The sequence below is a fragment of the Pseudophryne corroboree genome, chromosome 3 (genome assembly GCF_028390025.1).
Source record: "Pseudophryne corroboree isolate aPseCor3 chromosome 3, aPseCor3.hap2, whole genome shotgun sequence".
NCBI lineage: Eukaryota > Metazoa > Chordata > Amphibia > Anura > Myobatrachidae > Pseudophryne > Pseudophryne corroboree.
In genome coordinates, this window is record NC_086446.1 from 349,530,151 (window position 1) to 349,545,788 (window position 15,638).

Below are 15,638 nucleotides of genomic sequence, written 5' to 3' on the forward strand. Positions count from 1 at the left end.
CCGACAACAAGGAAAGGGGTATTACTCCACACTATATGGTGGTACTGAAGGCTAGGTGAGACCTATTCTAAATCTGAAAAATTTGAACACTTACAAGGGTTCAAATCCAGATGGAGTCACTCAGAGCAGTGATAGCAAAGAACAAGGGGACTATATGGTGTCCCGGGACATCAGGGATACTTACCTCCATGTCCCAAAATTTGCCTTTTCTCACCAAGGGTACCTCAGGTTCGTGGTACAGAACTGTCACTATCAGTTTCAAGACGATGCCGTTGGATTGTCCAAGGCACCCCGGGTCCTTACCAAGGTAATGACCGAAAGGAGGATTCGTCTTCAAAGAAAATGGACGACCTCCTGATAAGAACAAGGTCCAGAGAACAGTTGGAGGTCGGAGTAGCACTATCTCAAGTAGTTCTACGACAGCACGGGTGGATTCTAAATATTCCAAAACCGCAGTTGTTCCGACGACACGTCTGCTGGTCCTAGGGATGATTCTGGACACAGTCCAGGAAAAGGTGTTTCTCCCAGAGGAGAAAGCCAGGGAGTTATCCGAGCTAATCGGGATCCTCCTAAAACCAGGAAAAGTGTCAGTGCATCATTGCACAAGAGTCCTGGTAAAAATGGTGGCTTATTACGAAGCGCTTCCATTCGGCAGATTTCACGCAAGAACTCTTCAGTGGGATCTGCTGGACAAATGGTCCGGATCGCATCTTCAGATGCATCAGCGGATAACCCTATATCCAAGGACAAGGGTGTCTCTCCTGTGGTGATTACAGAGTGCTCATCTTCTAGAGGGCCGCAAATTCGGCATTCAGGATTGGATGCTCGTGACCACGGAGGCCAGCCTGAGAGGCTGGGGAGCAGTCACACAAGGAGTGTGATCAAGTCTGGAGAATTCTCTCCACATAAATATACTGGAGCTAAGAGCAAATTTATAATGCTCTAAGCTTAGCAAGACCTCTGCTTCAAGGTCAGCCGGTATTGATCCAGTGGGATAACATCACGGCAGTCGCCCACGTAAACAGAAAGGGCGGCACAAGAAGCAGGAGGGCAGTGGCAAAACGGCAAGGATTTTTCGCTAGGCGGAAAATCATGTGATAGCACTGTCAGCAGTGTTCATTCCGGGAGTGGACGACTGGGAAGCAGACTTCCTCAGCAGGCACGACCTCCACCCGGGAGAGTGGGAACTTCATCGGGAAGTTTTCCGCATAATTGTGAACCGTTGGGAAAGACCAAAGGTGGACATGATGGCGTCCCGCCCGAACAAAAAAAAAATGGGACAGGTATTGCGCCAGGTCACGAGACCTTCAGGCGATAGCTGTGGACGTCCTGGTAACACCGTGGGTGTAACAGTCGGTGTATGTGTTCCCTTCTCTGCTTCTCATAACCAAGGTATTGAGAATTATAAGACATAGAGGAGTAAGAACTATACTCGTGGCTCCGGATTGGCCAAGAGGGACTTGGTAACCGGAACTTCAAGAGATGCTCACAGAGGACTAATGGCCTCGGGAGCTAAGAAGGGATTTGCTTTCAGCAAGTACCATGTCTGTTCCAAGAGGAACCGTGGCATCGGCCTTTAAGAAAGGACCTGCTCCAGCAGGGACCTTGTCTGTTCCAAGACTTACCGCGACTGCGTTTGACGGCATGGCGGTTTGAACGCCGGATCCTAAGGGAAAAGGCATTCCGGAAGAGGTCATACCTACCCTGGTCAAAGCCAGGAAGGAGGTGACCGCACAACGTTATCACCACATGTGGTAAAAATATGTTGCGTGGGTGAGGCCAGGAGGGCCCCACGAAAAAATTTCAACTAGGTCGATTTCTGCACTTCCTGCAAACAGGAGTGTCTATGAGCCTCAAATTGGGGTCCATTAAGGTTCAAGTTTCGGCCCTATAGATTTTCTTCCAGAAAGAATTGGCTTCAGTTCCTGAAGTCCAGACGTTTGTCAAGGGAGTATTGCATATACAGCCCTTGTGTGCCTCCAGTGGCACCGTGGGATCTCAACGTAGTGTTGGGATTCCTCAAATCATATTGGTTTGAACCACTCAAATCTGTGGATTTGAAATATCTCACATGGAAAGTGACCATGCTGTTGGCCCTGGCCTCGGCCAGGCGATTGTCAAAATTGGCGGCTTTGTCTTACAAAAGCCCATATTTGATTTTCCATTCGGACAGGGCAGAACTGCGGACTCGTCCCCAGTTTCTTCCTAAGGTGGTGTCAGCGTTTCACCTGAAACAACCTATTGTGGTGCCTGCGGCTACTAGGGACTTGGAGGACTCCAAGTTGCTAGACGTTGTCAGGGCCCTGAAAATATATATATATATATATATAATTCCAGGACGGCTGGAGTCAGAAAGTCTGACTTGCTGTTTATATTGTAGGCACCCAAAAAGCTGGGTGCTCCTGCTTCTAAGCAGACTATTGCTCGTTGGATTTGTAGTACAATTCAGCTTGCACATTCTGTGGCAGGCCTGCCACAGCCAAAATCTGTAAATGCCCATTCCACAAGGAAGGTGGGCTCATCTTGGGCGGCTGCCCGAGGGGTCTCGGCTTTACAACTTTGCCGAGCAGCTACTTGGTCAGGGGCAAACACGTTTGCTAAATTCTACAAATTTGATACCCTGGCTGAGGAGCACCTGGAGTTCTCTCATTCGGTGCTGCAGAGTCATCCGCACTCTCCCGCCCGTTTGGGAGCTTTGGTATAATCCCCATGGTCCTGACGGAGTCCCCAGCATCCACTAGGACGTTAGAGAAAATAAGATTTTACTTACCGATAAATCTATTTCTCATAGTCCGTAGTGGATGCTGGGCGCCCATCCCAAGTGCGGATTGTCTGCACTACTTGTACATAGTTATTGTTACAAAAAAATCGGGTTATTATTGTTGTGAGCCATCTTTTTTAGAGGCTACTTCATTGTTATCATACTGTTAACTGGGTTCAAATCACAAGTTGTACGGTGTGATTGGTGTGGCTGGTATGAGTCTTACCCGGGATTCAAGATCCTTCCTTATTGTGTACGCTCGTCCGGGCACAGTACCTAACTGAGGCTTGGAGGAGGGTCATAGGGGGAGGAGCCAGTACACACCATGTGATCCTAAAAGCTTGCTTTTGTGCCCTGTCTCCTGGGGAGCCGCTATTCCCCATGGTCCTGACGGAGTCCCCAGCATCCACTACGGACTATGAGAAATAGATTTATCGGTAAGTAAAATCTTATTATCAGTTTCATCTAGAGCTGCCACTGATGGCTACCTACCTCCCCCCCCCAAGTAATATACATTAATCTGGCACAATAGCCATGACAGTAGGGCTGGTACACTGCAGTACTTACTACTTCCATACTATTATATGTACAGTACACCTTAGTTCATTTATGACATTGACTTAAATAAGCATATAAATGTTCTTTCCCAAGATAGATAGTGCTGGATAGTGCAAACATCATGCTGCTGTGTCTGGAAATGCCCTTCTCCCTCCACGAATCATGGGTACAAAATGCTAGGCTGTGAACTCTCTTACTATTGCAGTAACCTGGGCTGAATTAATTACGTAACATTAACAAATTAATTTGTTTACTCACAAAGCTGCACTAGTAAAATAAGTAGTACACTGGTGGTAGTGCATTTGGTAAAAGGTGGATGGGTTATATTGGGAGGGCTGTGTCACGCTGCTTGGATTTTGGGAATCCGGAGTTGTGGCTTGAGATTCTGTGTCAGTAACCTTCAACAGGATAAGCCGGGCAGGCTGAATAAAGGTCATTTTCATAGGTCTCCTATGAAGGTACTGCTGGAGCTGTAACTAGGAAATTCTGTAGAAGCGAATGGATCGGCAGAGCCCGGCTGCCCGAGCGCGAACGCCTGGCAGGACCCCGGAGGGAGGTCAGCTGATGACTGGAATGAGCTGAGGGTTCAGAGATCGAAGGTAACCGGAGAATCAGCTAGTGTGCCGAAATGACTCGGAAATCCGGTGAATCAGAAGAATTCCAGGAACAAGATGCTACAGAAGCAAGGCTGTGAAGCACAGATTAACTAGCACACATAAGACTGTGTGAGAGATGTTGCACTGGCGATTTCTCACCTAGAAAGCCTCAGGTTTATACCTGCAGGCTGTTTCTCATTGGCTTTGCAAGTCAAACTGATCACTGGACGATTTGGGTCAGGTGACCCTTCCAAGATGGCCGCACCCATACTGCAACTCTGCAGCTGGAAGCTGCACTCACACATGCTGCTGCCTCTGCCCCCTGGCCTCTCAGACCTATGTGCAAGCTGAGACCAGCGCCAGCAGCCTTCACCCCCTCCGGAGGGACCGCGCCAGACAGTCCGGACAGGTAAGTACCGGGACTCCCGGGACCTGATCCGCGGGACCATGACATTACCCCCCCCCCCCCCCCCTTTTAAGGATGGCCACTGGACAGCCACCAGGTATGATGGGATTCTCTTCATGAAACTTGTGAAGCAACGCAGGAGCATGTACATCTGAAGAATCCTCCCAAGAACGTTCTTCAGGACCATAACCCTTCCAATCTAGAAGATATTGTAGATGATCATGTCTTATCCAGGAATCAAGGATTTTTTTAATCTCAAATTCTACACCACTATCCGTGACAACTTTTGGAGAACAAGGAAGGACCTTACAAAACTTATTTAATACTAAAGGCTTCAAGAGTGAGACATGGAAGGTTGGGAAAACTCTCAGATAAGGAGGTAACTTAAGTTTGTAAGTTACGGAGTTGATCACCTGTTCCACAGGGAAGGGCCCAATGTAGCGAGGAGCGAATTTCATGGACGGAACACGTAACCTCAAGTTGCGAGTTGAGAGCCAGACCCGATCTCCAACTGTTAATTTAGGCACCATTCTTCTTTTTTTATCCGCCCAAAACTTATAACGAGGCAGAAGCCTTTTGCAGATTCTGATGAACTGTCTTCCAGATTCTAGAAAGTCCCTTGAATGAATTTTATACTGCAGGAAGATCTGGAGTGGGTAGATCCAAAAACGGAGGAACCCGGGGATGTAAACCGTATACTGTGAAGAAGGGAGTATAGCCTGTGGAAGAGTGATAGGAGATGTTGTGAGCAAACTCTGCCCATGGTAGTTGTTCGATCCAGTCGTCTTGACAGGAGGAGATGTGGATTCTGAGGAACGTCTCCAAGTCTTGATTGACTCTCCGTGCTTCCATTGGTCTGTGGGTGATATGCCATTGAAAACTTTAATTGGATCTGTAAAGCTGCACAGAGAGCCCTCCAAAATCTAGCCACAAACTGGACTCCACGATCTGAAATGATTTCAGTTGGAAGACCATGGAATTTGAAGACTTCTGAGACAAAGAACTGAGCTAATTTGGATGCAGTGGGAAGATCCTTGAGGGGCACAAAATGAACCATCTTGGAAAAGTGATCGACGATTACCCAAATGGTAGTGAACCCCTTAGAAGAGGGTAAATCCGTAATGAAGTCCATGGAGAGATGTGTCTAAGGCAACTTGGGAACAGTTAGCGTAGTCAATCCCCTGGCAGGCCGTTGACGAAGGGTTTTATGTTGCGCACATTTGGTACAGGAAACTATGAAAGTAGAGACATCTGATTTTAATGAAGGCCACCAATAAGAGCATTGGACAAATTTGGTTGTCTTATGAACTCCGGCATAACCGGAAAACCGTGAATTATGAGCCCAGGATAGTAACTTTTTCCGAAGAGGAAGAGGAACGAACACTTTCCCCACTGGGGGCTGAATCTTTGTTGAGGCGAAATTCCGAGTCTCGAAAACTGGCTGAAGAGGAAGAGGGTCCTTAGAATCATCTATAGAGTAGGATCGTGAGAGAACATCAGCTTTTTGGTTTTGGGATCCTGTTCGGAAAGTTAGGATGAAGTTGAATCGTGAAAAGAACATGCCCCACCAGGCTAAGCGAGGATTCAAACACTGAATATTCTTGAGGAAAATCAGGTTCTTGTGATCAATGAAAATAGAGGTTAATTTGACGGCTAGAAGCTCTTGCTCCCCTATCGTATAGTTCCTTTCTGCCTGAAGAAATTTCTTGGAAAAGAACCCGCATGGATGAAGCTTGTTATCCTCTGAATGTTAGGAGAGAACTGCTCCCACAGCGTCGGCAGAAGCATCGACCTCCAGCACAAGGCTTTATTGATATTGGGTTGCCTTAAAACCGGAGCTGTAGTGAACGCCTGTTTCAAATGTTGGAATGCTGCGTCAGCAGATGGTGACCACTCCTTTGGGTTACCCTCCTTTCGAGTGAGAGCGGTGACAGGAGCCACTATAGAGGAGAACCCTTTGATAAATCTTCGATAGAAATTCGCAAAACCCAAGAAACGTTGTATAGACTTGAGTGTAGTAGGTTTGGGCCAGTTGAGAACCGCTTGTATTTTGGCTGGGTCCATCTCTAAACCTGAGCCAGAGATTATGTAACCCAGGAAAGACATAGAAGGTTGTTCGAAAACACATTTTTCCAACTTGCAGTACAAGTGATGTTGATGTAGTCTCTTTAGCACCTCTTGAACTTGTAAACGGTGGTCTTCCAGATTGGCTGACAAAATCAAGATGTCATCTAAGTAGACTACGACTGATTTATAAAGTAGATCCCTGAAGATTTAGTTTACAAAGTTCTGGAAAACAGCTGGCGCCTTACTGAGCCTGAAGGGCATGACTTGATAGTCGAAGTGCTCATCCTGAGTGTTGAACGCCGTTTTCCAATCATAACCTGCTCTAATCTGGATCAGATTATACGCTCCCCTGAGGTCTAATTTGGTGAAGACTGAAGCTCCCTTAACCTGATTGAATAGCTCTGATATCAGGGGTAGCGGGTAACGATTTTTGATCGTTATCTCGTTCAGGCCCCCGGTAGTCGATGCAGGGGCGAAGACCTCCATCTTTTTTCTGAACAAAGAAGAACCCTGCCCCGGCCGGGGATGTGGAGGGCCGAATGAAACCCCTGGGAAGATTCTCCTTGATGTATTCCAACATGGACTCTGTCTAGGGTGCCGAAAGAGGACATATCCACCCCCTTGGTGGACTTTTCCCTGGTATTAGATCTATGGGTCAATCCCAAGGTCTGTGGGGAGGTAGAACCTCTGCTGCCTCCTTGCTAAAGAATAGGAAGAATACTGAAGCAGTATTTGCGGGTGAATTTCCAATAGACTTTTATTCAAAGGTTTAACACAGGGGAGACAGGAAAGGGCACAGGACTCTCCCCAAGCCAAAACTTGCATACTTCCCCAATCGATTCTTGGGTTGTGCTTCTGGAGCCAAGGAAGCCCTAAACCAATTTTATGAGTAGCCCTCGGAAAAACGAAGAAATTAAGTAACTCCTTATGGAGTGCTCCGATACATAAACGGAGAGGTAGAGTCTGTTGAGTGACGACTCCGCTGGAAATTCAACTGCCATCCACAGTGGAGAGTGAAATCGGACGAGGAAGCTCGACTGTAGGAATCTGTAACTGTTGCACCACATCTGTCGTGATAAAGTTCTCAGCGGCTCCCGAATCTAAGAGAGAGAGAAAATCTTTAGAACCCTGTGGAAACTCCAAGGTAACCTCTAGGACTGGTTCAGAGTGAGATGGAGACAGATTCAACACTCCTAACCTAGTGTCTCCACTGCTGGTTAGGAGGATTAGTTTCCCGAACGCTGAGTGCAGGAAGCTACCAAGTGTCCCGAAGCCCCGCAATACAGACACAAGTTCTCCCTGCTTCTCCTCTGACGTTCCTCTGGAGTGAGGCGAGCCCTAATAATTTGCATAGGCTCGTCTTGGATCACCTCTGGTGGAGAGCTCGAGGATGAAGGTGGAGGAGAACGGAATCTCAAATGTTCCCCATGATTCTTTTCCGACTGTCGCTCTCGAAAACGCAGATCCACCTTGGTACAAAGGGAAATCAGATCGTCCAGCTTGAGGGGTAAATCCCGAGTAGCCAACACATCCTTAATTTTTTCGGACAGACCATTCCAAAAAGCAGCTATTAATGCTTCCTCGTTCCACTGAAGCTCAGAGGCATAGTTCTGAAACTGTACTGCGTATTGGCCGACTGTCCGGTTCCCTGGCCGTAGACGCATTATCTCTATTGAAGTCGATGTGGTACATCCGGACTCGTCAAAAATCTTCCGAAAGGAAACAAGGAACTCAGAATAATTATCGAGTAGGGAATCGGCTCTTTCCCACAGGGGTGACACCCAATCCAGAGCTGGACCAGCCAGAAGATAAACAGTATATGCTACTTTAGCTTTCTGGGACGGGAAGTTGAAAGGCTGTAATGAGAAATGAATCTCGCACTGGTTTAAGAATCTGCGGCACATCTTCAGGTTCCCGTCGAACTTGGTTGGCGTGGGTAAACCTAAGGAAGAAGGAGAGGCTACCATCGGCACTGGAACAGGCGGCGCCTGTTGAGACTTTGTTCGCCGACCGGCGGCAATGTTAGCGATGTCGACCTGAATGAAGTCTTGCCGGGAAGATATTCCTTGTATGAATTGAGCTAACTGACGTTGCGACTCCTCCAGGCTTCCCAGATGAGAAGCAATGCCCTGCAAAATCTCCGTACCGGCACCATGCGCACCATCCGGATCCATAGGGCCCGTGCAAACTGTCATGCCGCTTGGATTTTGGGAATCCGGAGTTGTGGCTTGAGACTCAGTGTGGGTAACCTTCGACAGGATAAGCCGGGCAGGCTGAATAAAGGTCTTTTTCATAGGTCTCCTATGAAGGTACTGCTGGAGCTGTAACTAGAAAATTCTGTAGAAGCGAATGGATCGGCAGAGCCCGGCTGCCCGAGCGCGAACGCCAGGCAGGACCCCGGAGGTAGGTCGGCTGATGACTGGAATGAGCTGAGGGAGAAGGATCAGCTAGTGTGCCGAAATGACCTGGAAATCCGGTGAATCAGAAGAATTCCAGGAACAGGATGCTACAGGAGCAAGGCTGTGAAGCACAGATTAACTAGCACACACAAGGCTGTGTGAGAGACGTTGCACTGGCGATTTCTCACCCAGAAAGCCTCAGGTTTATACCTGCAGGCTGTTTCTCATTGGCTTTGCAAGTCACACTGGTCACTGGACGATTTGGGTCATGTGACCCTTCCAAGATGGCCCACCCATACTGCAACTCTGTAGCTAGAAGCTGCACTCACACATGCTACTGCCTCTGGCCCCTGGCATCCCAGACCTCCGTGCAAGCTGAGACCAGCGCCAGCAGCCTGCACCCCCTCCGGAGGGACAGCGCCAGAGCGTCCGGACACAGGTAAGTACCGGGACCCGGGACTCCCGGGACCCAATCCACCGGACCGTGACAGGCTGGTTAGATATGCTTAATGCAATTGTACAGTGCAGTGAGTTCATTATTATTGGTATACACAAATACTCCACATCATTATATAGTACAACATGATCATTATAAAGTATAATATATCCATTGTTAGTTTCAATGAATGTTTTAATCAGGTTAATGATGATATAGGCTACCACTATTTGGCTAAAGTCACAAAACAGTCAGATGACATTTGAAGGCAGGTTCTGGAAACCTATGGAAAATGACTCCACAAAGAAATAACAGAGGATGACCCATCACTAGTTCATATTACTTGAAACTAACCTGTAACAGATATGTGGATACTCTGAGTGCAATGGTCAATCTTCCCCATTCTACATGCAGACTTGTTCAGGAGTCACGGGTGGCAATTATAAGGCTATAGAGGGACATTTAATTATGAAGAAGGATGAACAGGCCTTTAAATTACAACTGCATTGGGGTCCACAAGTTTTTGTCAATAAGGGTACGCAAGGGATTAGTATAAGTAGATTTAAAAGCGCAAAAGTAGACTTGTCAGCTATACCAAATGGAGGCAACATTTTGTGGACAAGTCCAAAATTTATGAAAAGCTGTCAATAATCTAAGAGCTAGTGACATCACTGTGCCATGAGACACATTATTTCTTATGCCTCAGTTATGTCAATAGGATCTTCTGTCCGTAATGTCTGCCTCTACTTTGAGATAACACGTTTTGAAGCACTGACATATACAGTATATATGTAAATGTTCCATCTGGAGATAAAACATTGCACATACAGTAATTTTGTTAGGAACTAACTGTTAGTTTTTCTCTTAGAAGTCATTGTATGCCTCCATAAGTTATCTACAGTGTTATTCTATAGGGGCTAGGGCTATTTCCAGAAAGTCTGGTGTGCAAAGGGAAAATGCGTCACCTATTACTAAAACCAAATTTCTAGTTTCCATCAGTCCAACCTCTATGCAGTAAGCACTGCTGGTTCTCTCTGCACATCAAATAGAACAGGTCACCCATTTACCCTGGGTGACCCTCAGCAGTGCTACATCAAAACTAAGTGCAAAAGTGTTATTATTTCAGAGAGGCCAAGGCACAACATAACAGTACTGCTGAGCCATACTGCTGATGTCAGCAGGAATGCTTCATTGGAAAGTTATGTGAGTTCTTAGATTTTGAGACAGTGCAGAAACACTTCACAGTCTTTAAAGGGATATTGTATTGAAACATTTTATATATCCTTTGCTGAGCCTCCCTTGCTGCATTCAATAAGGTTAGTAAAATCTCTAAAATATTTTATTTTTATTTTTGCCATATTCCAAACAAGTATTCATCTATGTATTTCATAATTTTGTAGTTATGCAGTGTTATGTAGTCTATGGAACAGAAAGCCGAACAGCATTTATTACTTATGCTGATAAATACAAATACACAGAGAAACGATGCTCTTTGTTTGGAATGATATTTACATGTGTCTGGCCCTGGGTGTATTCTGTCATCTATACTCTAATCCAGAGCTGGCCAAACCAGTCCTCGAGATCTACCAACAGTTCACATTTTCCAGACCACCTAGCTAGTGCACAGGTGTAATCATTACTAATTAAGATGTGCTGCATTTATTCCTACCTGATAATTCTACAGATCTCCAGGAGACCTGGAAAACATGAACTGTTGGTAGATCTCGAGGACCGGTTTGGCCAGCCCTGCTCTAATCTGTCCTTACTAATGCTGTGCTTATATTGTACTTCATTAATACCCCTTTTCCACCTAAAACCCAGGGTACTTGGTTTATGTCTATGGAAGCTACACCAAGATTAGCCCTCCTGCCAATCAAAGTGGGTGGTCCTGACACACCCCTTTCCATCCTTTATAAAGGTATCCTGTACTTTGCATGTCCTCTTTAATGGTTGGCCAAGTGCCTCTATGGTGGCTGGTAACACCGCAGTCAAGCTTTAAGCTTAAGCCCCCTCCACTACATTTCCTGGTGAGCCCTTCGTGCCCCAGTCCGACACTGAGCAGATTAAAACCCCATTAACACCATAGGCTGGACCCGGGTTAGTGGTGGGTCTTCCCTCTGCCAGCACTTGGAGACGACATCCGGTTCTTCATTGGTCTTTAAAAGGAGCTGGAATGCATGACCCAGGTCACCCGTTTGCACTGCAGCGTTTCCCAGGTCCGACCCTGGTAGCTACCCAGGTCGGATTATTCAAGAACCTTTTTCCACTGAACCGTAGACCCAGCAATAACTGCAGGTGGGACAGGTGTAACATGGGCAGAGAGATTTACATTTGGATGGAGTGTTTTCAATCTGAAATAAAAAATGAATTACAAAAATAAAGCTGTCCAGTATTTGTGGGCTACATGCCAAAGCAGCCAGTATTTACCCTGCACAGAAAAAAATATAACCCACCCACCTGCAGTGCAACATGGCGTTGCCCAGATGCTTGCTTTTTTGCTTTACTTACAAACGTGAATCAGGACTTATGCGCTTATATATGCTTTTTGGAGTCTAAACTGTCTCCCTACACATCTTGTTTTCTCCTAGAAGCTGTCAGGTGATACTCAACCACTAACGACAAAAAGACCCAATCCATATCCCTACATCCCTCCATCAATTAAAGGTGAGGCATTTTCTCATGTGTTTCTTGCATTACTCTGTTTGTTTGCAGAGCTTATAGCATCACAGAGTAAAGAAATATACATGTTTTACTGGAACTCCTACAATAACATACCTGTTTTTTGGGCACTGTCCTGCTGTCCCACCCGTGGGCCGCAGTGTCCCGCAGCGGGGAAGGGGGGGGGATTGGGCTGTTGGGAGGAAGTGGTGAATAGATGCTGTGCGCATGCATACTCCCCTCAAAGCCATGCTCCTTTTGCTGAGGCCACGCTCAGGAGTCCTGTTTCGATTACCCTGAATGTTGGGAGGTATGACATAAGATTAAAATGTACATATGAACAATAGTCACCCTGCTGTTGTCCAATTATGGCTTGGTCCTAAGAATCACATAGGTTAGGACTATGCCTGCAAGTCAGGGGCATCAAAATGTAATTTTGGTGCCCCTAATTTGCTGAAGGCTGCCCCCTCATGGGCAGCTGCAGTAACAGGCCACTCCACCTACTGTACCTGATGCTGGGGTAATCAGTAGTAAATAGTGGCAGCCTGGAGCATACAGGGTTTGCCGGTCATTGTAGTGCATCTGGTGCAGAATACACCATCAGGCTGAACTCACTGTGAGTGCAGTAGGGTGCTTGGGCATTTAAGCAGTATGGTATATAGGCTATCATACTATCCTTTTAAACCGAGACACTCAAGAATTACACAGGTTCTATGGCTGTTTATAACCAAGGGAAATGCAGGTTTGAATTAAGCCAGCCACAGAACCTGTGTAATTCATGAGTGTCCAAGTTTAAAGTGATAGTATGGTAAGCCTAATGGTATATATAGCAGTGGTAGCATAAATTAATGATTGCACAAATGTTTAAGGCTTTCGGCACTGTGGATGCTTAACTTCTTTCTGTGTCACTGTAAGAATGAAAAAAAAAATTGTGTAATAAACATAGAGCACCTAGTTTATCACTGCTGCAACCTGTACGGCAACTTGGTTTCACTGCAAAGTGTGTTCAAGTGAACCCGGCTCCCTCTTTCAGGTGGTGCTAATCAATGCAATTAAGGATGTTGCAAAGACTCTAGGGCAGACGTTCCCAAACTCTGGGGGTCATTCAGATCTGAGCGCTTTGCTGCCCTGCGATCAGATAGTCGCTGCCTACAGGGGGGGTGTACTTTCCCTGTGCAAGTGTGCAATCGCATGTGTAGCAGAGCTGTACAAACTGATTTTGTGCAGTCTCTGCGCAGCCCAGGACTTACTCTTCCAGTGCGATGACAGCAGGCTGATTGGGGCCGGAGCTGACCTCAGACACATTCCTGAAAATGCTTGGTCCCACCTGCGTTTTTCTGGAGACTCCCTGAAAATGGTGAGTTGCCACCCACAAACGGCCTCTTCCTGTCAATCTCCTTGCGAACACCGTGCGAATAGGTCCTTCGCACAATCCCGTCGCAGGGCGCCGATGCCCGTTGCAGCAGTGCGGTGCATGCGCAGTTTGGATCTGATCACCCGCTGTGCGAATACGCACAGCAGCAAGCAGATCTGAATGACCCCTCTGTCTTCAAGGCACCCTAATGTTCCAGGTTTTAAAGATATCCATGGCTCAGTACAAAAGGTAAAATTAAATTGATTGAGCTGAGGTATTAATAAAGTAATCTGTGGCCAAGCATGGATATACTTAAAATAGGGTGACCATATTATCCCTTTTTCTTGGGACACTCATGGATTACACAGGTTCTGTGGCTGGCTGACTTCAAGCCTGCATTTCACCAGGTTTTAATAAGCTACAGAACCTGTGTAATCCATGAGCGTCCCAGGTAAAAGGGATAATATGGTCACCCCACTTAAAACCTGGATTGTTAGGGTTGCTTTGCGGACTGCATTTGGAAACCTCTGCTCTAAGGGATCTAATTGTAGCCACAAAAGGAGCAGCAGGGTCCAGGCAGCCTGGGGTGCATTGGAGAAGAGAGACCTATGGACTGGCTGTGTATGCGCAGTAGCGCCTGATGCAGGGCAGATCTGCTGTGAGAGCCTTAGCAGGTTCTACTATCCATCAGCTCTGTACTATAAGACAGAGGCAGTGCAGAGTGCTGCTCTCCCATCAACATTGACAGGCGACTTGCAGATGTTTTGGGGGGGGGAGCTGCCCCCTCTGTTCTGACACCTATGCTGTACATAACAATGAATCACTATGGATCTGATCAGAGGTGTAGGCTAGTCATGCGCCGCTGCGATTTGTTACGGATTCTCATATGCATTTGCCAATCTAAGCATTCTCCTAGTGAACTACCATGTCAGACTGAGCATGGTGATTTTCTGTTTTACATAGAAATCCTACGAGTATGTCTTTTTCTTTGTCAATGTCATTAAGCTATATTTGAGTCTGTTATTTGCAGCTGTCCAGCGCTTAGTCCAGTCTCATATGCAGTCCCTTGGCTCTCTTGGCGACAGTGATGATGAGGATGGGGATGATGATGATGAGGATGAAGAAAGCACAGAGGACACTGTGATGGAGGAGCCCAACATAAAGGCCACATCCACAGAGTCTGAGGACTGTCTGGACTGCGGTGCGGAATGCGGTGCAGGTAAAACTACAATAATTTCTTAGTTATGTATGTCATTATTTTATCAGTCACCCAAGAACCTTTATCTTTACCCTTGTACCAGGTGATGAGGACCTAGCTTGCAGCAATCTGGAGACCCTTCTGAACCACACTTTGCTGGAGGACAGAGCAGGAAACATGGAAACATACAACACGCAGACAGGTACAGTGCACTTAGAATATGTAAAGAAATAACAGTATGGAAACTGAAGGAATAGTGAGCTTTAGTCGAAAAATGAAACGTAATTTTTTTTAATACTACGTACATACTGTATATGCACTTGGGAGGGTTAATTAACACTTTCCCAGCGGCTGCTACTGTCTGCAGTTGCTGGGTGGGGGGACTGCCTTACTGACTGATCAGTAGTGATCGGCATCACAGCATACACTGGGGGAGGGTGCGGGAAGGCAGAGGGACCATCCGGTCCCTCTGAGAGCTGTAGGACGTTTTCCTTCCCTGCAGTTGCACATACTGTCTGACTGGTTGCATCCTGTGCGACCAGGTCAGATAAAGCACTTGCTGGTGTGGTCGCATCTGATGGTGATTACCGATGTTCTGATGTTATGCCAGGCAAGTGATTAAAGGAAAAATAGGATTTTAATACCTACCGGTAAATCCTTTTCTCTTAGTCCGTAGAGGATGCTGGGGATGCTTCAAGAACCATGGGGTATAGACGGGATCCGCAGGAGACATGGGCACACTATAAGACTTTGAATGGATGTGAACTGGCTCCTCCCTCTATGCCCCTCCTCCAGACTCCAGGTATAGGAACTGTGCCCAGGGAGACGGACATTTCGAGGAAAAGGATTTATGTAATTAATTTAAACTAAGGTGAGTCACATACCAGCTCACACCACTAACACGCCGTACAACATGGCATTCAACAACAACGCATGCAACGGCATGACCAACAGTCACAGATTGACTGAACTCAACGCAACATGAGCGTAACTATAACCAAACTGCAGATGCAGCCCGCACTGGGACGGATGCCCAGCATCCTCTACGGACTAAGAGAAAAGGATTTACCGGTAGGTATTAAAATACTATTTTCTCATACGTCCTAGAGGATGCTAGGGATGCTTCAAGAACCATGGGGTTTATACCAAAGCTCTAGAACGGGCGGGAGAGTGCGGATGACTCTGCAGCACCGATTGACCAAACA

General features: G+C 46.6%; 1 protein-coding gene across 1 annotated transcript in view; it reads left to right on the forward strand.

The window, feature by feature from the left end:
• PPP1R1B (protein phosphatase 1 regulatory inhibitor subunit 1B) overlaps nucleotides 1-15,638 on the forward strand; it is a 129,065-nt gene that overhangs the window by 82,796 nt on the left and 30,631 nt on the right. The window contains exons 4-6 of the mRNA XM_063959730.1: nucleotides 11,812-11,887; nucleotides 14,266-14,454; nucleotides 14,537-14,635. Of these exons, the coding sequence (XP_063815800.1) occupies nucleotides 11,812-11,887; nucleotides 14,266-14,454; nucleotides 14,537-14,635 (364 nt within the window). The remainder of the gene's footprint in view (nucleotides 1-11,811; nucleotides 11,888-14,265; nucleotides 14,455-14,536; nucleotides 14,636-15,638) is intronic.